The following is a 24,985-nucleotide window of genomic DNA, read 5'->3' as shown; positions in this document are numbered from 1 at the left end:
TTCTTTTGGAATCTTCTTCATACTTCGAACGTACAACAGTTTTCTTTGTTTGCCGCTGTTGTATCAGTTAGAATTTTGTTGCACTTTTCTGCTTTTGATGACTATCACATCTACCTTTGCTTGCATGAGCTTCCTTTGTGCCAAAGTTCTGCTTGAGACTCCATGATCACCTCGATTATTCTTAAATTTTTGGATTAAGTATAACTTAAAAATTTGAAGTAATTTTAGATTCTGGTAGAAAATCTTTTAAAGACACTTTTATTCAAAATTTTAGTTTAAAAAGGATACAACTGCACCACGGTGTTTGCAGAAGATGGAGATAAAGTACGTATGGCTAGTGTACACACTTCACCATGTAGAGTGCTTGTGAGCCACTCCCCTTCACCCTATCTCTCCTCCTCCTTGAAAATTGGTCACAGTGTTGTGAAATGCTCATGTGATTGTATTGTAAAAATATATGGAAAACAAAAGATCTTTAGCAACCAGTCACTTAATCTCTGTGGAAAGAATGCATTTTTTTCCCATTATGTGGGCACACAAATACTTGTTATGTGTTGAAAATTATGACAGGTGGCCCCTCAGGGTTGGTCACAGCTATTCTGCTTTGGCAACAAAAAACCAGGGAAAGCTATTTCAGTCACAGAGATTATGTCATTTACAAAACTAGATCCCAGCAATGGCAGGGAGTATTCTGCAGGTGGAAGGGTAGGGAAGAAGTTGATGTCAAATTTGTAAAGAGGGAAGAGATGTCTAAGACTGAATAAAATAACATAAGGAAGGTAAATTATTCATGGTACACTATAAATATATAATAAGCTCTGGCTGCAAAATACTAATACGAATTCTTTACAAACAAATGGAAAAACTGGTAGAAACCGACCTCGGGGAAGAACAGTTTGGATTCTGTAGAAATATTGGAACACGTGAGGCAATACTGACCCTATGACTTATCTTAGAAAATAGATTAAGGAAAGACAAACCTACGTTTCTAGTATTTGTAGACTTAAAAAAAAGCTTTTGACAATGTTGACTGGAATACTCTCTTTCAAATTCTGAGGGTGGCATGGGTAAAATACAGGGAGCGAAAGGCTAGTTGAGGCGCATGAAAGCGAAGCAGTGGTTGTGAAGGGAGTGAGACAGGGTTGTAGCCTCTCCCTGATGTTGTTAAGTCTGTATATTGAGCAAGAAGTAAAGGAAACAAAAGAAAAGTTCGGAGTAGGAATTAAAGTCCATGGAGAAGAAATAAAAACTTTGAGGTTCGCCGACGACATTGTAATTCTGTCAGAGACAGAAAAGGACCCGGAAGAGCAGATGAACAGAATGGACAGTGTTTTGAAAGGAGGATATAAAATGAAAATGAACAAAAGCAAAATGAGGATAATGGAATGTAGTTGAATTAAGTCAGGTGGTCTGAGGGTATTAGATTAGGAAATGAGATGCTTAAAGTAGTAAAGGAGTTTTCCTATTTGGGGAGCAAAATAACTGATGATGCTCGAAGTGGAGAGGATATAAAATGTAGACTGGCAGTGGCAAGGAAAGCGTTTCTGAAGAAGAGAAATTTGCTAACATCGAGTATAGATTTAAGTTTCAGTAAGTCGTTTCTGTAAGTATTTGTATGGAGTGCAGCCATGTATGGAAGTGAAACATGGATGATAAATAGTTAGGACAAGAAGAAATTAGAAGCTTTCGAAATGTGGTGCTACAGAAGAATGCTGAAGATTAGATGGATAGATCACATAATTAATGAGGAGGTATTGAATAGAATTGTCGAGAACAGGATTTGTGGCACAACTTGACTAGAAGAAGGGATTGGCTGGTAGGGCATATTCTGAGGCACCAGTTTAGTATTGGAGGGCAGCGTGGAGGGTAAAAATCGTAGAGGGAGACCAAGAGATGAATACACTAAACAGATTCAGAAGTATGTACGTTGCAGTAGGTACTGGGAGATGAAGAAGCTTGCAAGGATAGAGTAGCATGGAGAGCTGCATCGAACCAGTCTCTGAACTGAAGATCACAACAACAACACAGATATACAAAAGGAGGGGACTTGCAAGAAATAGAATGGAAATAAAAGTAAGTAATTGAGAAATGTGAATTATTATGTTATTTGTGTATGGAGATTTACTGATAATCAAGAAGAGAACAAGATTTAATTTCACTGTAAAGTAATTTGTGATTTCTTGTTGAATTTAGAGAACTTCTGTTGCAGACTAATGATTCATAGAAGTTATGTGGTTCAGTATTTCAGTTTACATCTGAATGAGCAAGTAGCCAGTGGAACTGAAGTGTGTGAAGACGTCTCTCAAATGGTATCAGGAATGGATGGGCCGCAGTGATGAGTTTTTAGAAGTGGATGGGCAGTATTCATTTTGAGCCACTAAAGACTTTTGATTTTTTTGATGTTGTCTTCTGTTATAACCAGTTCTCTGTTCCTTTTGATATGTTTTATATATCACCTTTCTGCACTATATTCTTTAGAGATGCAGGATGAGGACCTTGTGAATATTTTTTCCTATGCATTTTCGGCCTCTTGTCCAACAATTTATCAGTTTATCAAAGTTTCTTGACCTTAATTTTCTGTGGGAGGTGGTTCAATCAACATTTTTTGAATCTGTTTCACTGCCTGCTTTGAATTAATTTATTTCTCATCTGCCATATTCTGCATCCGTATTTGTTTCAGTGACGAGCTTCCTGTGCAGCTGACATTACCTCGCGCTCTGAGGGAGGCACGGAACAGGCAGCAGCTTTCTTCCCTGGCATTGCTTGGGCAGGGTGAGTATGTCCATGACCAATGTTGTCTGCAGTGTTGCTATCAGAACTATCCTCAACTTCTGTCAACCACAGTTTGACATTATGCTTCCAGTCTGAAGCAGTAAGTCTTTCAACCACATCTAACAGTGAAGACATACTTGCTATACAAGGACAGGAATGTGTATACGCATTATTTTTTACCCTCAGTCCATTCTTGTCTAATTTGTATAGATTGTTCCTGTTTGAGATGTTTGTAGCCCTCAATACATAATTAATTAATTAATTAATACATTTTGGTAACATTTAATGAAAATATTGTTACAATTTCCTTGTGTGTGTGTGTGTGTGTGTGTGTGTGTGTAAACAACTATTAAACATTGCTCCATGACAGTATAGCTAAATGTGCACAACCACAGATGTGATACATTAAAAAAGGGGGGGGGGGGTGGTTAACAGTGGCCAGCATTCCTTTTTTTTTTTTTTGTTAGTCTTTTCTAACAGAACAAGACAAATATTGGAAGAGGGGGAGAAAAAATAAAGAAGGAAACCCATCAGGAATTGTGATGGACCTAAAAATGAACCACTCCCTCCCTCGCATAACTTCGCTTTTATAGTTGTACCTTCTAGTGTAAAAACTGTTTGCTGGATCCATTAGTTGAACTATTCAGCACAGTTTTATACTTTAAGTTTGCCAAAGGTTATGTAAACAATAAAACATTCTATTTTCCTGAATGTAAGCTGAATTTTTTCTCCCGAAATTAGCATTGGAAATTTAGTGGGCAACTAATGTGTGCAGCACCACAAACACAGCTATATTTTAATATCTTACAAACTTCGACTGCAGTTTTTGTTCATTAATTACAAATAGAACAACACTTTCATTGAAGTTTGGAAATTAATTTTTGTATATTATGTAACAGTGTAACTGTCTTACATTGTTTACTTTTCATGTAGATAGTGACTATTATCATGTTCAAGATTCTACTCATTTACACAAAAGTACAAGTGTACTTTTCTCAAACTGAAGAGTTAGATTTGGTACGCACCATTCAATGTCAACACTGGTGGTAGGGGACAGGGGATTAACTGTCTTTGGAACTCTAAATTTCCAGCTCACAGCTATTTGTTATGTGAGCAGTATATGTAGTTAAGAAGCTTTCAAAAGACATGGATCAAGGAAAGCTGCAATTATGCAGAAGTCTCACTGTATTGTGCACAGCTTTTGTAAGTGGGTAACATAATACAGATTTTTCTCCACTACATTCCTGTGTGTAATAGTGTGGCTTATATTCAGGCCAATACAGTTATCCTAAGTTGTGTGAAATGTACCAGGTGATCAAAAAGTCAATATAAATTTGAAAACTGAATAAATCACGGAATAATGTAGATAGAGAGGTACAAATTGACACACATGCTTTTGTTTTTGGTTGGACATTTCAGAGTTCTGGCGGTACCCGATGGCAAATCCCCGCCCTCCCGAAGTTTCCCTGCACCAGCAGCAGCATCCTCAGCAACAACATCCTCAGCAGCAGCAGCAGCAACAACAACAGATGGTGGTCGGCACACTGGAGAGTGTGCAGAGGATGCAGACCAACACCGTCGTCAGCGTCGGCACAGGCACGGCTGACCAGACGTCGCCGAGCAGCGCGAGTGCCAGCTCCCTCAGCAGCTTTGGGAGCGGTACGTGTGTTCCTGCTGGGAAGTGTGCTTCTGTGGCTTTCTGAAACTTTGCAGTGGCCATCTGTACTCTAAGCTCAAAGTTTATGTCAGTAATACCTGTTGGAAATGTTCGTAGGAAATTTTGGGTGGTGGGTGAACAACTGATTATATAGCTGATTGTGTAATGAAGTTTTCTTTTCAATCCCAGGAGGAGTATTTTTAACTACCTGTTAGAGTGTTATAACGCTAACACCAACAACACCACCACCAACAACACCACCACCAACGACAACAACAGCAACAACAACAACAATGTAATGTACACAATTCCTAACTCAAAACCTCTCGGTCCTGCCAGAAGCAAAGCGAACAAGATATACTTAACTGTAGAAAAATAGTTTTGATCTGCTTTTGGTAAAAGACTTTATTAATGTCGTAAGTGATTATGAAAATTGTTATAATAATAATTGAAATCGGTAATGTTTTCAAGATTATAAAATATGTTTGACAATTTTTCGGTATTTGACAATTTTTCCAGTTAGGTCATCCATACACATTTCCAGTGCTTTTTTTTCTAAAAAAAAAAAGTTTGAGGTTACTCTGACATTGGATATAATGCAGCAAGAATTAGTTATAGCTGAAGCATGGGATACCACCCATCTGCTTTTAGCCATGACGTCATCAACATGTCGAACTACAAAAAAAAGCTATCTGACTCTTCAGTTGACTTAGCTCAAATGAAGCAGGCGATACCGAGAAACACCCAAACATACAAAAGAATGTGGTATCGAACACTTCAGTTTATATAACTTCAAATGAAGCACAGTTTGTTAGTTTTCTGCCCATCTCTCACCTCCAACTTAACTTAAAAGTTGCAATGAAAGACAGGACACACTGTAAAACTTCGCACAACCAACAAGAACAGAACAGCAAGCGCAAACAAATAAAGAACAACAAAACAAAAATGGCAATGAATCTCGAAGGATCATGGTAGTGGGACCGTAGAGACGTCTATTGGTAGCTCGGCGTTTGAGCATACGCATATCCTTTTAGCACTACCGTCACCCACTATTAAAAGGCAAGGGCACTACACGCTTGTCGAAATGGCTGCCAGCGATTCAGTTGTCGATAACGGTTGCCACAGCTTCGAAATGCTCGAAACGGTCAATGACATCGCTTTTCCCACTATAAACTGCACTGGTATCATTCTTATTGCAATTACCAACACCCAAAAATGAAATAAAAAATTTACGTTATAACATCCCAGCTTCCTCAACCAAATTATAACGTCCCAGGACTTTCTGCACCAAATTATAACATTTCAACTCCTCAACACCAAATTAAAACGTTGCATTAGGAGGTGTCTGCTTCGTGCAAAAGGTCTTGAGTTCATATTGACGACAACAAGTAATTCTTCATTACAGACGTTTATTTACAAACAGAACTGACAGACTTCACAGACTCAACAACTGACTCTCCGAGCTAACCGCACTGCATATCCGAACTGGCAACTGACAACTCCTAGGTGTATTAATATCTTTCCAAACAATGAGAGTCTTTGACAATGTTTTGTTTATAATACGATAGCAATTCACAACTTAAAACTAAATTAGACATTACAGAATTTTAGTACAAATTAAAGTAAGTAAAAGGATCAGTACATATAAATTCTTACAAGCATAATTTCCAAATAGATTTTATAACATTTTTCTACCAGCTTCTGGATAACCTTCACCAGATTTGTACCGATGTTTCCAGAAATATCTTGACATTTGATTCTGGATATTTCTTGAGTGATTTAGAACAACTATCTATATGTAAAATGATTTAAATCGTGTTTCAAAACGTAAATAAATCTTTTTAGCAATATTTCTTGATACAAATCGTCTTTCGAAATTAGGTTATGAAACAGTTTTCACAAGTTTTCGTATTTTTGCGATCATAATATAGAATTTCTCCATAGAAAGTTCCAGAAGTGTGCATTAAACGTTCATTTACAGATTTCCTCCTTAGCTGGTGAGTTTTTAAAAGTATCTTGTCCATATTATACGAAAGAATTTAGCTCAAAACTGATAATTTATACAATTAATCAGAGCTACAGCAAACAGTGAGTCTTTCCTTTACAAAATGAAATATAATTACAAAATCGAATGAAAATAGGGTACTAACACTAATATATATTTACATTAATTCTATTTTTGTTCTTTCTGTGCAAAATGTCCTAATATTGACACAGTACAATATTTAACATCACCAAAGTTTCCCTTTACATTTTGCATATCTGTATCGACATCCCCTAAAAGTCTACAGTATCGAATACTTCAATATGTCCCAATATGTCCTGTAATGTTACAACGTCCGTGAAATAAATCTTTGGCAATCTTCCAAGTTCTCAACATTGTAAAAAAGTTACTTTGTTGACGAAAATGTTTAGGGGTATGCATCCCCCAGCATTCCGCCAGAAAAACAGCACTGCATATTTCTACATATATAAGTTACATATCAACCTGTGTGGATGTAAATGAAAGTAAAAGTACTGTTTACAAAATGTTATTGGTTCAGGTGCCAACTTTATAAATAATAATGTATCATAGGCCTATACTAAAAAATAAAAAGTATTCCACTGACCAATTCTGTTATAATGTGAATTACAAATATATGATAGCGAGTTAGACAGTATTTAATAAGAGACATGTAATCGCACTCAGGGAGCCGGCAGAACAGCAGCTGCGGAGGCACGCCGACGTCGGATGTCCTGGGACCCTGCGAGTCGAGGCCCGTCGTGCTTGAGCTGGCGCCGCTGTCGCCCTCCCCCTCCAGTGTGGGTGACGGCCAGCCACACCACACACTCTCCACCTTCAAGGGGGCATCGGTGTCCACTGACAGTGGTGTGTACCAGTTCTCTGGCAGCAATGCACAGCTAACTTTATGCCTCCAGGCAGTTTGTGTGTATCAGAAGTGGTGAAAAAGTATCATTCTGATACAAATGCTTTATCACCATGTAGTGTGATGTAAGATGTCATTGTTTTGACAACATAGGGATCAATGTTTTTGTTGACAGTAAAATAGAAACCTTATGTCACTGCTTTGTGGTGCATAAGTTTGTAGCATTTTTCCGTAAGTTTGATAAACACAACAGATAATTTAGTCATCAATAATATATTCCCCTTCACTAATTACAACAGTCTACCAAAGCTGGAGTAACTTTTAGATTCTGCAACTGTAGAAATGACTTGGTTTTAAGGAGAGCTGCGTTCGGTGCACATCTTCATCTGGAAAGGAAATTACTTGAAGCTTGTTTGATAGAGAGAAGAAAAGGTGACAGTCTGAGGGTAGAAGATCAGGTGAAAAAGGTGAGTGCAGAGTGACTTCCAGAACCAACTCCTCTGTAGTGTTTATTATCAGTCTAGCAGAATGTGGGTGGGCGTTATCGTGGATTAGCACGACTTCATGCAGACTTCCTGGTCATTATTCTTTGACTGTATCTGCAAGACATCTCAGTTGTTGACAGTATATGTCAGAAGTGTTGGTTGCCCCTCAGAGAAGCAATTCATAGTACACCACACATTTGCCATACCATGCGTAACATAATCTTTTGTGTATAGTGCAGGTTTTGGTTCGGGGTAGGGGGGGGGGGGGTTGCTGCTTTGTTTGGGCCCAGTGATTCCTTTCTTTTCATTATGATATCATAAAGACACCATTTTTAATCATCTGTAATGATACAAGATAGGAATGGTCAGTGTTGTTCACAACAATTAATGGTGGCAGAGGTGCATGTATGGCCACCTACTGATTTCTGTGATTTTGGCTTAGAGCTCGGGTTATCAGTACACCCAAATCTTGACCCTTCCCCATTGCATGCAAATGTCGCATGGTGTTGACATGATCACAGTTCATTATGTTTGCTAGTTCTCAAGTTCATAGACATTAAGCATTGTGGATAAATGATTTTCACGAGACCCTGAAAGTCTCGGAGAGTGTGGAGCATCACTAATGTCAAAAAGGATCATTCTTAAAATGAGACAACCATTTTCTTTCTGTGCTGTGACCATTGGCATTATCCTCATACACAGCACAAATCTTTCTGGGCGCTTCTGCTGCTGTCGCCTCTCCATTGAACTCAAACAGAAGAATGTCAGAAATGTTCAGATTTCTCTGCTCAACACTCCATTTTCTAGCATCCTCATCTTCTCTCTCTCTCTCTCTCTCTCTCTCTCTCTCTCTCTCTCTCTCTCTCTCTCTCTCTCTCTCTCGACAAATGACAATATATAAACTCAAATAGCAACAGTGAACTACAAATAAAAAATGACAGTCGATAAATAAACCCGTAGTAACTGGAATACCAACATGCAAAACATAAATGCTATGAACTTAAGTGCCAACCTGGCAGACAGTCTGATAGTGACCACTAGCTGGTCAAAATTGGTAACTGCATTTTGAAATGTGTTTGTGTGTGTTGTCACAAAAAATAAGACAAGTTTTTAAAGCTGAGTGGAACTGTTAGAATGTGTGGTGATATTTTTAGCAAACAACAGTTGAAATAGCAGGATGTTTTAATCAGCAGTAATGGTATCTTACCAATTACATGTAAGTGAGATTTCTGAGAGGCTTATAATGGTTAATAACTTTCACAGGTGTAAATTAGCATTCATTGATTCATTCATTCATTGTGTTCTGTAGATTCTTTCAAGAAGGGAAGCCACTAGGAATGTGGAAAAAGTCAAAGTATACATTAACAAGAGACAAAGAAATCGTAGAAACTTATTCTGTATACAGTCTTATCAATAAATTATCACAACTCTCAATGCTGTATACACATGCTGTCTAAGCTTGAGCAACTAAGTTAGTAAGAGAAACGCAACTTTAAAAAAATCTGATGTCTTCTCAGATATACAAGAGAGCTGCTGTTCGCCTGCTATTAGTAACTTAATGTGTACTTCGTTACACTGTGTCTTTTTTTCTGAGGGAAATACGTGTGTACAAATGTAAATGCTTTTTTTCCCAAGGAAATAACAAATATACAAATTTAAATGCTATGTACTATTTACAGTACATTACTTCTTGTCATGTATCTTTACAATCAACATTGCTACTTACTACAGAACTTTTTTATTCCCTGTTTGTGGGTATCCAGGTAATTTAAACGAGGGGTTAATAAAGTATATTTTTAATTTTTTTATGAACTGGTAGGAATTCCCAATTTCCTGCTTTGTGTAGGATGGGAGCTTATGGAAAATATGTACTGAGTATTGAACTCCACTCTGAACATTACACATGGAGGAAAGAGCTACAGTTTTAATTTTTTGTTTCTGAGTATGGAGAACTTGCTAGGGCACTGGGCTCACCATCCATACTCTTAGTGCTGCCGTGATTAAAGGCTGTACTTATAGTTGGACTAATAGCCCAGTCACGAGCTTGTGCTACAGATTTTACTTTGTTGTGGCTGTGCATATCACAGTTCAGCTAAAACTGATTTTTTATTATTTGCAACAAAAACAGTAAAGAATAAATTTGTTTGAAATTGAATGCAACAATTCAGAAATCTTTAAATTTACTTTTGATGCACAATTCCAGTAGAAAGCAGGGAGTGAAAATATACAAAATAAGCAGGTTAGTACAGTGAGAGATGCTTCTAAGGATGTTAGACATTAGATGTCAGAGACAGCAAAGGACTTGGAAGAGCAGTTGAATTGAATGGACAGTGTCTTGAGAGGAGGCTATAAGATGAAAATCAACAAGAGCAAAACGAGGATAACGGAATGTAGTAGAATTAAGTCGGGTGATGCTGAGGGAATTAGATTAGGAAATGAGACACTTAAAGTAGTAAAGGAGTTTTGCTATTTGGGGAGCAAAATAACTGATGATGGTCGAAGTACAGAGGATATAAAATGTACAGTGGCAATGGCAAGGAAAGCGTTTCTGAAGAAGAGAAATTTGTTAACATCTAGTATGGATTTAATTGTCAGGAAGTCGTTTCTGAAAGGATTTGTATGGAGTGTAGCCATGTATGGAAGTGAAACGTGGATGATAAATAGTTTGGACAAGAAGAGAATAGAAGCTTTCGAAATGTGGTGCTACAGAAGAATGCTGAAGATTACATGGGTACATCACATAACTAATGAGGAAGTATTGAATAGGATTGGGGAGAAGAGAAGTTTGTGGTACAACTTGACCAGAAGAAGGGATCGGTTGGTAGGACATGTTTTGAGGCATCAAGGGATCACCAATTTAGTATTGAAGGGCAGTGTGGAGGGTAAAAATCGTAGAGGGAGATCAAGAGATGAATACATCAAGCAGATTCAGAAGGATGTAGGTTGCAGTATGTACTGGGAGATGAAGAAGCTTGCACAGGATAGAGTAGCATGGAGAGCTGCTTCAAACCAGTCTCAGGACTGAAGACCACAACAACAACAACAACAACAGACATTAAACTGTCCATCCTGATTACTTTTTTAAATGGGGATATCGAAAAAACTCCATTGAATAATAAAATAAATGTAAAGAATAATAAACAGTTTTTTAATGTTTGAGGTGCTTCCAGTACAAATTATTAGCCAGCTGTACTCCAAGGAATTTTACACTATGGTTTTTGTTGAGTGTGTGACCAATTATGTTTACATCAGGTGGAAACAGATTACTCATACTCTCTGGGACCAGAAAGAGTTGCCAACACGGTCTTCTTTTTATCGTGTACGTTACAGGCTCCGTCTTCTTATTTGATTGCAGGCAGCCCCACGAGTACTAACCCTCCGGTAGCCACAGCCCCGCCTCTTCGAACAACCAGGCCCACCCCACCAAACACCCTGAATCTCGTCTGTGCTGCAGCTCCAGGTCAGTTTTAGACAGCTTTTTTTAATGGTGCTTGCCTGGCATCACCCGTCATGATATTCTATATATTTAGGAATGACTCTCATCTTATAATTATATAAAAGATATTTATAATTATGAAACCACTATGCCAAGCATTTAAAATATAAACGTTGACATCCTTACTTGCAATGTCACACAGTGTTGAAATGTACAGGATGTCCATAATTAAAGTTCCGGTTTCGAAACGAAGTAGAAAGAGAACCACAGCTTAGAATGATGTCAAATTTGAATGTTCAAATTTCTAGCCTATTACTGATGCAGGGGGAAATGACATGGAACAAAAATTAATCAAAATTCTTGCAATAGAGGACACTGCAAGTGTCTTAAAATATGCCGTCCACCATTTTCTGCCACAAGTTGAAATCGAGAAACAGCGTGTTCCACAAAAGATCGGAATGCCTCGGGAGTCACGATCAGAATGCATTGCGCAACATTTGCCATAAATTCAGCACGGAATGCAACTTTTGGACAACCCCACAGCCAGAAGTCACCCATATCAGATCAGGTGATCTGGACGGCCAGACTGTAGGAAATTGATGGCTGATAATTATAGCATTTCTGTAATGCTTTTGCAGCAGCTGCTTCACTGGCTGTGCAATGTGTGGAGGAGAGAGCAACATCTTACAAAAAATGATCCTGTGCACACATCCACACGGATGAAGCATCCGAATGATGTCGGTGCGCGAAAGACTCTTGTAGCGCTTACCAGTGATGGTACTGATAGCAGGATCCACGGGCCTCATTGGCTCGAAAAAACGTGGCCATATGATGAACGCTGGATTCAACCTGTCCTATACAGTGACCTCTGCAGAATGAAGTGGTAGTGGTCGATGTATGTGCAGGTTGTCCATTGCTCATATTCTGCAGTTTTGCGTATTGACATGTCCTCGGAGAGGAAAATGGTCGTCATCTGTCTGCAGAATGTTCCACGCCCATTCGTTGACCCCTTCGGTGCAAGCAAAAAATTCCAGCCACTGGTTCAGTTGCTGTTCTCGTAAAAGACCTTTATCAGCAGTGCATGATCTTTTATGGAGACAGTCGTACTGAGTGTCTTGGATGCAAAGTGAGGAACAGCCGAGGGCAAGGCATCTGTTGGTGTGAATAGTCTGACAGATACAGCACCATCTATTGGTCAAATTTTTGTTAAATGCTGTTTTGTTCTGTGACGTTTCCCCCATCAACGATAGAAAATTTGATGACATTCGTAGCAATGGCTCCAAATCTACAGCATTTTGAAACTGGAACTTCAGTTATGGAAGCTGTGTAAATGACAGAAACAAAATTTCTGTACCTTCCATTTTACTCCTTAAATTAATATTTTGACTACTAGAAGAGACAATCCAAAAGTTATATATGGTGAAAGCAAAGAAATTAATTGAAATTTAAATGTTAGACAATATGTGCATTTTAATAAAGATAATCAAAATTTGTAAAAAGAAATGTGCTGCAGAAGTTGCAGGTCTGTTACTCTATATTTAGTTATGTAAACAAGTTTATTAGGTGTAAATGTAATACAGAATTGTACAATGATGGTGCCCTTATGTAATGATGCATTGTGTATAACCATAACCTTGTGGTGTGTGTCCACTGCAGTGGATAACTGCTAATGGTTGCTTCTTTGGTGGATTCACTCAATCCTGAGCCTTCAGGTGCATGCAGAGCACAGTAAAAGTATGGAATGCCCTCTGCAGTGGACTTCCTGCATTTGCAGCGTCAGGACTGATTGAAGACACCAAAGAAGTGACCATTAACAAGTGTCCTCTGCATGGGAAATGGTGCACAACAGGATAAATTAATTACATCTAACTACTGAGGAATAAATACATACCGTTTTATAATTTAGAAGGTTATTAAAAAAAGAAATGAGTGGAAAGATGTGTTGACTCAGGTAAGCTAAGTTGCCTAGTACCAGTCCAGGAGAAAGATTGTACATACGTAGAACCATCAAATTTAATTCTTAAATTCTGTGACTCAGTGTATGCTTTCAAAATTTCAATTTCTCCCATTCATCATGGTTGCAATGACTCTCTCCTCTCTTGTGCCTGTAGCACGTGTCTAGGTGTTCATCCTCCATTTGATTTCTTTCAGTATGATATATTTAGTAGCGTTGACTATTCTCTGTAGACAATATTCAAAACAACAAAGGAATTGCCTCTACTAACATTTGGTACATATTTGTATCTTGTCTTATTGTCTCAGTTGTCATTCACATTATTTGGTATATTAAAAACAAAGATTCCAAGACTTACCAAGCGGGAAAGTGCCGGTAGATATGCACAATAAATAAAACGCAAAAACACACACACTCAGAATTTCGAGCTTACGCAACCGGCGGCTGCTTCGTCAGGAAAGAGGGAAGGAAAAGGAAAGTTGAAAGGATGTGGGTTTTAAGGGAGAGGGTAAGGAGTCATTCCAATCCCGGGAGCGGAAAGACTTATCTTAGGTGGAAAAAAGGATAGGTATATACTTGCGCGCGCGCACACGCATCCATCCATACACAGACACAAGCAGACATATTTAAAGGCCATTATTTGGTATATTCTAGTTACATAATAATGAATCAGATGAATTATTAGCCTGTGGTTTCTTGCAGCTTCATGTGGTGAGAGCATAATTCTGTATGGTAACATACCTGTAGATATAAACTTCTTTAAATTAGTCATCACATATTTAGTGTTGGGAAATAAGATTTTGACAAGTTACCTCTCAGCCTTGATTTACTCACCAGAAGCTAGAGATGTTGCAAGATGATGATGGTGATGACTTGGTTCAATGTAAATGTGGACTGTAAAAATTTTATTTCTGAATAACTGTTATGACCAGCCTCAAATCACTCTGTAAATTACGGTGCTTAGGGTTCAATCCAAATGAATTTTTTCAGGGATGTAAGGTTCATGCTACTGACAATGGTTCTATTAATTCTTTAATTCTGTTACTTATGTACTGGTCCTTGTATTTTTCATTGACAGTTTCAGTTTGTAGTAGAGAAGAATGGTGGAATGTGAGGACAAACTTATTCCAAAGTGCTTCAGTGATCTCAAATTATAAACAAGATGTTCCACCATATGTCATAGCAGGTTGTATATTAGTGAAGAAATAAGGTCATGACTTATTTGAGAAGGAATTTTGGGAAAAAGAAAGCCAGGTTATTACACGAGTGACAGAAGCTGAATTATTTTTAGTGATTTTGGCTGCATATATCTGGTGTGTCTTTGCAAGTAAACTCGTACATAGGCAGACAAAGTATTGTTGTTATGCTGCACAAACTCTAAATCATTTGAAACATCCAGGTGCTAAAAAGTAACATGACAATCATACACATCATCGTTTCCAAATTGTTACAATCTCTGAAGCTGCTAATTAAGTAGTTTCAAGGTGTAGATAAGCTTATAAATAGGAGGTAAACCCTGTATTTAAATTTTCTCGTGATAGAAAGTAAATTATTGCTGTACATAATTCGATTTTGATTTTTGATTTTAAGAAAAGGATAGCACCTGCATTTGAAACATATCTTACTAAGAAAAAGGGAAACCACCTGTTAACTGTCTAACTGTTAATGCTATTGCCATCTGATTATCACTACTGCAGTTTCAGCTTTCTAGCCTTTTCAAGTGATACATTGTTGTTCTTACTTCATGCCACAATACGTATTGATATACACTTGTACAGTGGCACTCAACCTCGGGGTAAGCCTGTTTGAATCCTGGCAGTTGTAAAAATTTTCACTGCTATACAGTGTAGCTTAATTTCGAAAGGACAATAATGAATCGCTTGAAAATGACCACAAAGTCAAAATTACAAGAGTTTATTCAGAAGAAAATAAAACGGCAGTCAAGCATTATAATTCAGACAGTTCTATATGACTGATGGTAAGAAAACTGCTTGTTTTTATTTTTTCACAATAGAGACGGCGCAGACAACCAAATTTTTACTTTATGAGATCCAGTCTGCTATATTAATTATGAATAGAAGAAATATCTGGGCTCTGATGCACACGTTAAAAATGTTCAAGTATTTTAAAATGTCAAGGAGACTGTACTACTGACTGACATGCATAAAATAAAAGCTAACCTATGTTTCGGAATACTGACTGACATGCATAAAATAAAAGCTAACCTAGGTTTCGGAACTTTATTTCTTGGGGAGGAAAAGAGGGTGCATAGTGAAAGGTTAAAAAGTAAGAGCAGGTCAGACATATGTTCCAATTGACTCTTAGAGTGTTGTAGTTATGACAGTAGAGTGGAATAACTTGCTGTTTGTTGCACTTTCAGCTCCACCTATTGGCCCTCCTGCTGTGATTAGCCCAGGCACAGCCACAACGGGAGGCAAGACCCCACCTCCACCGCCTCCTCGATGGGCCAAACCATCGGTCTCGGTTACCAACAACTTCACCGTAACGACAACTGTCACATTTAGCGTGAACCAGAACTCGACGACACCCCCGGCGCACGTCGAAGTGTCCTGTGTGCAGGTGAGCAGTTAGTTTGGAGGTAGCAGCTGAGGCTGCGAAAGTAGTGATACAAAAATCCAATTGTTCTCTTCAGTGATGTTACCCTGCAAGATGTTTTTTGAGAAAACTCGGAGCATTTGTAACTGGTGGCAAATTTCTGTGTACAGTACAGGCTTATTGATAAGTACCTCTGGGGTTCCAGAAGATGACTGTGTACCTACAACACATACAGGGAATACGCTGAGGTGACAAATGTGGAATACCGACGTGCATATATACAGATGGTGGTAGTATCACGTACACGAGGTATGAAATGGCAGTGAATTGATGAAGCTGGTGATTCGTGTGAAAAGATGTCTGATGTGATTATAGCTGCACGACTGGCATTAATAGACGTTGAACATGGAATGGTAGTTAGACAAGTGGGCCATTCTATTTCTGAGGTTGTTAGGGAATACAATATTCCGTGATGTACAATGTCAAGAGGGTGCCGAGAATACCAAATTTCAGGCATTATCTCTCACCGTTGACAACACAGTTGCCAACAGCCTTCACTTAAGCTATGTTTCTGTAGAGTTGTCAGTGCTAGCAGACAAGCTACACTGCTTGAAATAATCACAGAAATCAATGTGAGATGTATGTCGAATGTATTCACTAGGACAGTGCGGCAAAATTTAACATTAATGCACTACGGCAGCAGATGACCAACGCGATTGTCTTTACTAACAGCGCGACATTGCCTGCAGTGCCTGTCCTGGTCTTGTGACCATATCGGTTGGATCCTAGATACCTGGAAAACCATGCCCTGGTTATTTTGCAAGAGCTGATGGAGGGTTCAAGTGTGGTGCAGATTGTACAAAGCCACGGACACAAGTTGTTAACAAGGCACTGTGCAAGCTGGTGGTGGCTCCATAATTGTATGGGCTGTGTTTTCATGGAATGGACTGGGGCCTCTGGTCCAACTGAACTGACCATTGACTGGAAATGGTTGTTTGGCTACTTGGAGACCATTTGCAGCCATTCGTGGTCTTCATGTTCCCAAATGATGAAGTTTTTATGGATGACAAAGCGCCTTGTCAGTGGACCACAGTTTTGTGTGATCATTTTGAAGAACATTCTGGACATTTCGAACAAAATTCGTAATATATAATTGAGAGGTCAGTTCGTGCACAAAATTCTGCACCAGCAACAACACTGTCACAGTTATGGACAGCTATGCAGTCAGCATGGCTCAGTATTTCTGCAGGGAATTTCTGACAACTCTTTGAGTCCATGCCACATCAGATTGCTGGACTGAACTGGGCAAAATGAGTTCCGACACAATACTAGAATGTATTCCATGGCTTTTGTCACTTCAGCGTAAACATTTATAAGTGGATGGATCGTATCCAAGGTTTAATTTACTTTACAAGCGCTCAGTAATGGTACCATTTCTGCCACAGCAAATGTCAGTACGTGAGTGCAGTTTATCGAAGTCTCTGATACGAATTGCCCGGAAAGGCGCAGCAGCAGCCTGCTTTGCAGATGTGTTTATTAGCTTGCTTATCTGCCTGTGTGAACTAATGCACTGTGACTGTATGGAGTGGATGATTTGTCTACATGTTCACACACACTTGCATTCTCAGTACTACTATGCCACAGCATATATTACAAATTGAAACGTTGAGACATGCTGTATCCACTGATACATGGCATTTCTCTGTGTGTCTCGTAGTTCTCACACTGTTGTCTTCTGAAATCCAAGGGTATGTGTAACAGAGTATATATGCCCCGGGAAATCTGAAATCAGGGGGAAACGTGCAAAGTTTTTCTTCTAGCAAAAAGCCCGGGAGTTTTTTAGAATTCCAGGAATTTTTTATTCTCATTTTCAGTGAAATTTTTGTTGTTTTAACTGTTAAGAATTGATACTCCAGCAGAGAATTTTAGACAGCCTGCAACTGCAGAATAATATTGCAGCAATAAAATGTCAACAAGAGAATAACACCACAATAAAACTTCATATTGTGGGGAAAATGTTGTGAATGATAGTTTGAGAAGCATTACTTTAAAATTAAATTTCTTTTTACCCAAATCTACTAAGTTACATGTGGGTGTGTACAGTGGATTTCGCAAATCACAAAGTGTTTGGCTCTGATTCAAAACTTAAAACACTTTGAAAACCAGGATATCTGGGAATTTTCTTTTTTCTTCTCCTCCTTCACACTCTGTACGAATAACCCTGTATATCTACAACATTTGATTCATTGATCTTATGTCACCATCTTACATACGACTGTGCTGGCTAGAGATTTCCATACTCTTTGTCTCCTTTGCCATCTTGTCAATGCGTATGGTCCCTCATATCTTAGTGCTCCTGTCTGAACAGCACAACAGAAACACCAATTCCCATCAGAGCAAAGTCCTCCATGTCCCCCACTCCATCACTCAATTGCTTTCTCAAAGTCTATTCAGTTACAGGAACCGAACTCTGGAATGGTATCATTCACTGTTACACGGAACTGAATAATGTCTTGAGCTTCAAAAGACAGCAAATGGCATATCTGCTAAATAACAGTAATTTACTTTGTTGTTTTGTAGTTTACAGAAACTAAGTACCTTTCTTTTCTATCAGATCTTTCTCATTCCCCAAAGTCTTTGACTTCTGTAATCTTCCTGTGAGCTCTCTGTCAGAAAATATTACTCTTGTGCACTGATAAATACATTCTGAATCTACTACATTCACCAGTTATTGTCATTGTTTTTGTTATTGTTTTCTGTAGTAGTAATATACCAACACTATTAGTTTTTAGTCAGTTCAGCTACTCACTTTACCATGAGACACATTCAAACTTTATTTCAAATTATTACTGTTTATCATCTTGAAATTCTCACTTTTTTTTTTTAATAACTTTGCTGAATAAAGTACTGTTTTGTAAAACTCTGGTCTGATGTAAGGGAGACATGGGCCTGAAGTGACAGATCTCACCAGGTTAAGTAAATTAATTAATTAATAATTAAAAATAAAATAAAATAAATAAATAACTACCTAAGTTATACACAAACCAAAGATGCAAAAAAGATACTTGTCATTTGATGTCTTAATTTCTTGGACATCCATCTTAAAACTTCGATTGTCTGGCTGAAATGAGTTTGCATGTTGCCTGTTCACACAACAGGCCAATGATAAAAAGTTTCTCTTTTGATATTGACATAACAATTTGCCAACATTTAAGTGTATTGACAGAACTGAATGCTATTTTGTCAATAGCTAATGTGTTATGTTATTTATAACTGCCCCAAAGATAAGAAATGTAAAATTGGAATCTATATGCTGCAAAGAGCTACATGCAAAGTTTGCTTCACTTCCTCAAATTTGTGCTCAGTGCAAATGTGTGTTAATTAGCGTTTGAGAACATTTGTGGTATTTTAAGTACATAACGTGTTATTGCAACTAATCATCATGAGGCATCGTTGCCTGTTCCAGTCAATCTGCTTACCTCCTTCTCAGTTACTCCATGCTACTTTGCTCTGATCAACACTGTCCTCGAAACATATTGTATTTCGAAACAATCATTTTCATTAGTCTTCAATATTATCATTCATACCTAAGTTTTGTTTTGTGGAACAGGCCATTTCTGACGCGATCTAGTCTCCCATATACCTTAACTTCCATTGCAGTTTTTTCCAGTCATTTGGTTTTTACCTTTGTGCAAGTATTTTCTTATCCAAGTTTCTGTGCCATGCAAAAAGGTTGGTATGGTGGTGGTGTGTGGTATTCATCAGAACCACCTTCTCCACCAGCACCACTGGATATGACAGTAGTTAAGAAATATTTTTTCAAGTTTTCCACGTGATGGAATATTGCATCATCTTCTGGGTGTGATCCAGAATGTGATACTTCTTCTTCCTGTTATTTCAGGTGGTACCTTTAAAGCCATCTTCAATGCATCAGAGATAAGGTTGTCAGTAACAAGAGTTTTAGTCGTAGACAAAACTGTGTGTCTAAGAGTAAAACATAGCAAACACAGAGTCAGCAAATCTGGAGGAATTATTGTTATGGGTCATTCCATTACGTACCATACATACGTTTCTAAAGGCTAATGCCTTGACAGTGCAACCACTCTCTTCTGTCATGGGCTGTTCATTTCAGTTCTGTCTAATTGTCACACTCTGTCCTCTTCCTTTCTTACCCACCACCTTCCCTATGAAAAAGAAAAGAAAGTGACCGAGCAAGGTGGCACAGTTGTTAGCACACTGGATTCGCATTCGAGAGGATGACTGTTCAAACCCACATTCAAGCATCCTGATTTAGGTTTTCCATGATTTCCCAAAATTGCTTCAGGCAAATGCTGGGATGGTTCCTTTGAAAGGGCACTGCCGATTTCCTTCCCAAGTACAATCTTGTGCTCTGTCTCTAATGACATAGTTGTCAACAGGATGTTAAACACTAATCTCCTCCTCAAGAATAATGATTAGTGTTGTGTGTGATGACATGCCCAATAAATCTTATTTTTCTCTTCTTCATTTCCTTTAATAATCTTCTCTCTTTGTTAACTTCCTTTAAGACTTCAAGATTGGTTTTTCTTTCTGTCAAGCTCATTTGTCATTTTCTACCATATCCAGTTTTATAACAAACCACATAATTTGTAAACACTGAGGATGTGCTGACTTTGCGCTTGCAATGTTTACTCTTAGATGCTTAGTTTTATCAATGACTGTCACTCTTATTGCCAGATGGGTTGTCTCCGACACATGCACATTTAATCCACACTATTTTTTTGAGTGGTTTAAATCCTGTCAGTGACTCATCTTGAAGATGGCTGTGAGGTTATCAGCCAAAATAACCAGAAGAAAATATAGTTCCATCCCAGATGCATGTGCAAAAGGTGATGGAACAAAAATAGTTAAGAAAGTTGTGACCTTACGCTGATGTTCTGGTTGCCAGTAACTGTAGAAGACAGTGTCACATAAATCACTGAATCCCACTGAGATTCTTACACTGTATGCTGCTTTGTCTCAGTGTGAACTTTGAACGTGGTAGCTGTTGCCCCAGAGTTATTCAGATTGCTCTTTTCATCCGTGGGAATTGATGAATTTGTTGTGAACCAGGAAGATTTGTCCCAGGCATAGATTGTTTCTTTTTAACTACTGGTCATACGAAAATAAATTTAAGTTTGATACAGAAATGGGAAATGCATATAATGTTAAATGAATACTGTTCAATTTCCAGAAATAAAAAAAAATTTCTATTTGATGTTTTTCATTTTTGTACCAAAAGTTAATTTACTGTTAATTTACTATGAAAACTTGCCTTTTCACATGAATAGCAGTTAAAAATATTATTTCTATTAACATATTGTGATCATTACTTGTTAAGTAACTTCTCCGTTTGTTCATTCGTTATTAAATGTGGAATTAAACTAAAAGAAAAAAATGCTATTAGCAGGATTTGAAATAGCAACTTTACTTGTATAATCTCTGTTGCAATACACATTCACCTACCATTGAATATGTTAACATGCAAAAAATACTTTTTACTTGCAGGTGCACAGAAATTTCCGAATTTTGCTTTGTACAGGACCGTTGCTATTCACAATATACATAAATGACCTTGTGGATGACATCGGAATTTCACTGAGGCTTTTTGCGGATGATGCTGTGGTATATTGAGAGGTTGTAACAATGGAAAATTGTACTGAAATGCAGGAGGATCTGCAGTGAATTGACGCATGGTGCAGGGAATGGCAATTGAATCTCAATGTAGACAAGTGTAATGTGCTGCGAAAACATCATTTAGCTGCAATATAGCAGGTCAGCAACTGGAAGCAGTTAATTCCATAAATTATCTGGGAGTACACATTAGGAGTGATTTAAAATGGAATGATCATATAAAGTTGATCGTCGGTAAAGCAGATGCCACATTGAGATTCATTGGAAGAATCCTGAGGAAATTCAATTCGAAAACAAAGGAAGCAGGTTACAGTACGCTTGTTCGCCCACTGCTGGAATACTGCTCAGCAGTGGGGGATCCATACCAGATAGGGTTGATAGAAGAGATAGAGAAGATCCAACGGAGAGCAGCACACTTCGTTACAGGATCATTTAGTAATCGCGAAAGTGTTACGGAGATGATAAACTGCAGTGGAAGACTCTGCAGAAGAGATGCTCAGTAGCTCGGTACGGGCTTTTGTTGAAGTTTCGAGAACATACCTACACCGAAGCGTCAAGCAGTATATTACTCCCTCCTAGGTATATCTCGCGAAGAGACCATGAGGATAAAATCAGAGAGATTAGAGCCTACACAGAAGCATACCGACAATCCTTCTTTCCACGAAAATACGAGACTGGAATAGAAGTGAGAACCAATAGAGGTACTCAAGGTATCCTCCACCACACACCATCAGGTGGCTTGCAGAGTATGGATGTAGATGTAGATGTACTGCATTAGCAAATTGATACCCAGACAGTGATTTTCAAATGCTGTAAGTTTGTAGAAATTTGGAGAGTATCGGTCTTTGTGGTCTCCACGTTAAAAAAAAAAAAAAAAAAAGTTATCGCTGTGGCAATGACTGATGTGTGGGATTTAGTGCAAGGCTTCTGAGTTACTGCTGTATTTTGATACCAGCATCGGTTGCTCTGTTTAGGTGACACCAAAGAGACCTCTGTCGGACAGCCAGAGCCCCCCGCCGGGACCGGTGTCTTCCCCGCTGTCCCCGGTGAACTCCCCGACTTCTACGACCCCACTGATGGAGCAGCAACAGAAGGGAACGAGGGCCGGCACAAAGAAAGGAGGCACCAGGTCCCACCACTCCCGGCAGCTGTCCCTGAAGGAGTCCCACCACTACCAGGTCAGCGCACACCACAAGCCGAGGACTGGAATCTGTTCCTCACTGTGACAAACCGTTGGGCCCTTTATCAACATTACCATTCCTCATTTTACCCATTTTGGCACACTTTAGTTTCATTCACTTCTTTAATGTTCCCATTAGTTTCCCGTCTTCTAATTTGTAGTTATCTACACATCAGAATTTTTCATGTGAAAACTCTTAAATCTTTTTAAATAAAATGAACATTATTAACTTTCTGCATCTTTGTTCATCATGAGTTAATATTCTTTTTGTGAATAGTCACCCTGGCAATGAACACTCACTTTGTAGACAATGACAATTGGATGGGGCCAAGTCTGGACTGTATAGAGGACGACTGATGATAGTGAACCCGAGGCGTCAGATTGTTGTGGACGTCATAGCACTCGTGTTTGGTTTGACCTTGTTGGAAGGAGTGCTCCACGTGTGGATGAACTCTTCAAATTTGAAACTTGATTACAGCATGGCGTTTCTCACGCACCGACGTAGTTGCATTATACATTGATATGTTACATCCTACCATTCAGAACCGTCTAGCTACAGAGGGATGCAATTTGTGTCAGCGAACTGAGAGGGTTGACAGGGTAGTATGAATGACACGTAATGCCTCAAGCAATATTGAGAGCAGAATAAATACTGAAACTTCCTGGCAGATTAAAACTGTGTGCCGGCCGAGACTCGAACTCGGGACCTTTGCCTTTCACGGGCAAGTGCTCTACCACCTGAACTACCCAAGCATGACTAACGCCCCGTCCTCACAGCTTTACTTCCGCCAGTACCTCGTCACCTACCTTCCAAACTTTACAGAAGCTCTCCTGCGAACCATGCAGGACTAGCACTCCTGAAAGAAAGGATATTGCGGAGACATGGCTTAGCCACACAGTTTTAATCTGCCAGGAAGTTTCATATCAGTGCACACTCCCCTGGAGAGTGAAAATATCATTCTGGAAACATCCCCTATGCTGTGGCTGAGCCATGTCTCTGCAATATCCTTTCTTTCAGAAGTGCTAGTCCTGCGTGGTTCGCAGGAGATCTTCTGTAAAGTTTGGAAGGCAGCAGCAGCAGCTACAAGAATGGGACAGGTAGTCAGCTGTGGCCTTAAGAGTCCTGGCGTTTGCATGAAGCAGTTGGGGAAACCTTGGAAAACCTAAATAAGGATGACTGGATGGAGACGGGGTCCTCCGTCCTTATGAGTAAAAGGCCTGTCTGTTCAAAACAGCACTACTTCATTGCTTTTTATCTTTAGTGTACAATTCGGTTATGCAAAGAAGTTATTTAAAAATGTGAAAAGCTTAATATACTTTTCATTCATTCATTCCTCAATATCAGTCGATGCACACTGATTATTTCCTAATGTAACACAACATAAACTATCAGCTATTATCGATACCATACATTTAGCCTTCTGGGTGCTTCTTGCTTTCCACAAGTCATCCGGTTCCTCCAAACTGCCAATGCAACCTGTGGATGTTGTTGACATTTGGAGGTGCTTGGTGGTGTCACAGATGAAATATTCTCTGCAATATCATAACAGAACAACTGCTGAATTGTAAAACGCAGAATACCTTCTGCACAGGAGCCACAATTTTCATTTATTACATTTAAGTTTTCATTTACACATAGCTGCACGTGCACAGGTTTCTGGTTCTCTGTGCTTGCAGTGGCATTAAAATTTTTAACTTTCTCTTACATCCACTGTAACTCTGTCGCTCTCCGTTAAATAGTTAGCGGCGTTTCTAATCGTCATATACCGAGCGAGGTGCAACTGTCAATACTGTACCTCGTTTTTCAGGAGTCGGACATTCTGGAGTCGCCAACTGTGTACTACCGCAGTTCCGTAGCGGACAAAGCGAGTGACTATGAGGACATCTGGGGCCCCGGCTCGAGCTCGGGGCAAGGAGAGGGCGTGCTGTCCACGTTCCGGCCTGCGGGCCCTGCGACGTCGCCCTTCTCTTCCCCGGAGGGTGGGCCCCCTCCGGACCTGCTGGAGCGGCTCGCACCCCTGACCTCGCCCGTGGGTCTGGCACCTTCGCTGTCCAAGTCACGGCTGCCCCCACTCGTCACCAACACCGGTGCTGCCCAGCCGCAAGTGCCATCTCCGGCACAATCACCTTCGACTCCGGCAGATGACAATCCTCCTCCACCGAAGCAGGTATAATCGAGTCTGGGGGTTTTTAGTGACTAATGTTTAGTCGGGTTTGCTCAGTAGTTTCACTCTCAAAGAGATTACGTATGTATGATCGTGCTAACTACTGAAGGACAACGTTACTTGTAAATCAAATGAATAGTCGAGCAACAATGTATCTCAAGTGAGTGTGAGCATCATCAAATGTCTTTGTGGAGTAGAGTGGCAGATTTTTTTTTTTTATTTCTAATGTATAAAATATGTTGCTTCAGCCACTGTAAATTG

At 39.1% G+C, this 24,985-nt stretch overlaps 1 protein-coding gene across 9 annotated transcripts in view; it reads left to right on the top strand.

The window, feature by feature from the left end:
* Positions 1-24,985, top strand: part of LOC126292084 (protein sprint) — a 438,713-nt gene that overhangs the window by 361,352 nt on the left and 52,376 nt on the right. For 8 of the 9 annotated variants that reach the window (XM_049985895.1, XM_049985896.1, XM_049985900.1 and 5 more), the window contains 7 exons: positions 2,681-2,772; positions 4,192-4,431; positions 7,119-7,298; positions 11,137-11,241; positions 15,552-15,751; positions 22,354-22,557; positions 24,368-24,727. In XM_049985895.1, the coding sequence (XP_049841852.1) occupies positions 2,681-2,772; positions 4,192-4,431; positions 7,119-7,298; positions 11,137-11,241; positions 15,552-15,751; positions 22,354-22,557; positions 24,368-24,727 (1,381 nt within the window). The remainder of the gene's footprint in view (positions 1-2,680; positions 2,773-4,191; positions 4,432-7,118; positions 7,299-11,136; positions 11,242-15,551; positions 15,752-22,353; positions 22,558-24,367; positions 24,728-24,985) is intronic. The other variant, XM_049985899.1, reaches the window with a different exon arrangement.

This window comes from Schistocerca gregaria, chromosome 9, assembly GCF_023897955.1.
Source record: "Schistocerca gregaria isolate iqSchGreg1 chromosome 9, iqSchGreg1.2, whole genome shotgun sequence".
Classification (NCBI taxonomy): domain Eukaryota; kingdom Metazoa; phylum Arthropoda; class Insecta; order Orthoptera; family Acrididae; genus Schistocerca; species Schistocerca gregaria.
This window is presented reverse-complemented; position numbering and strand designations above follow the sequence as displayed.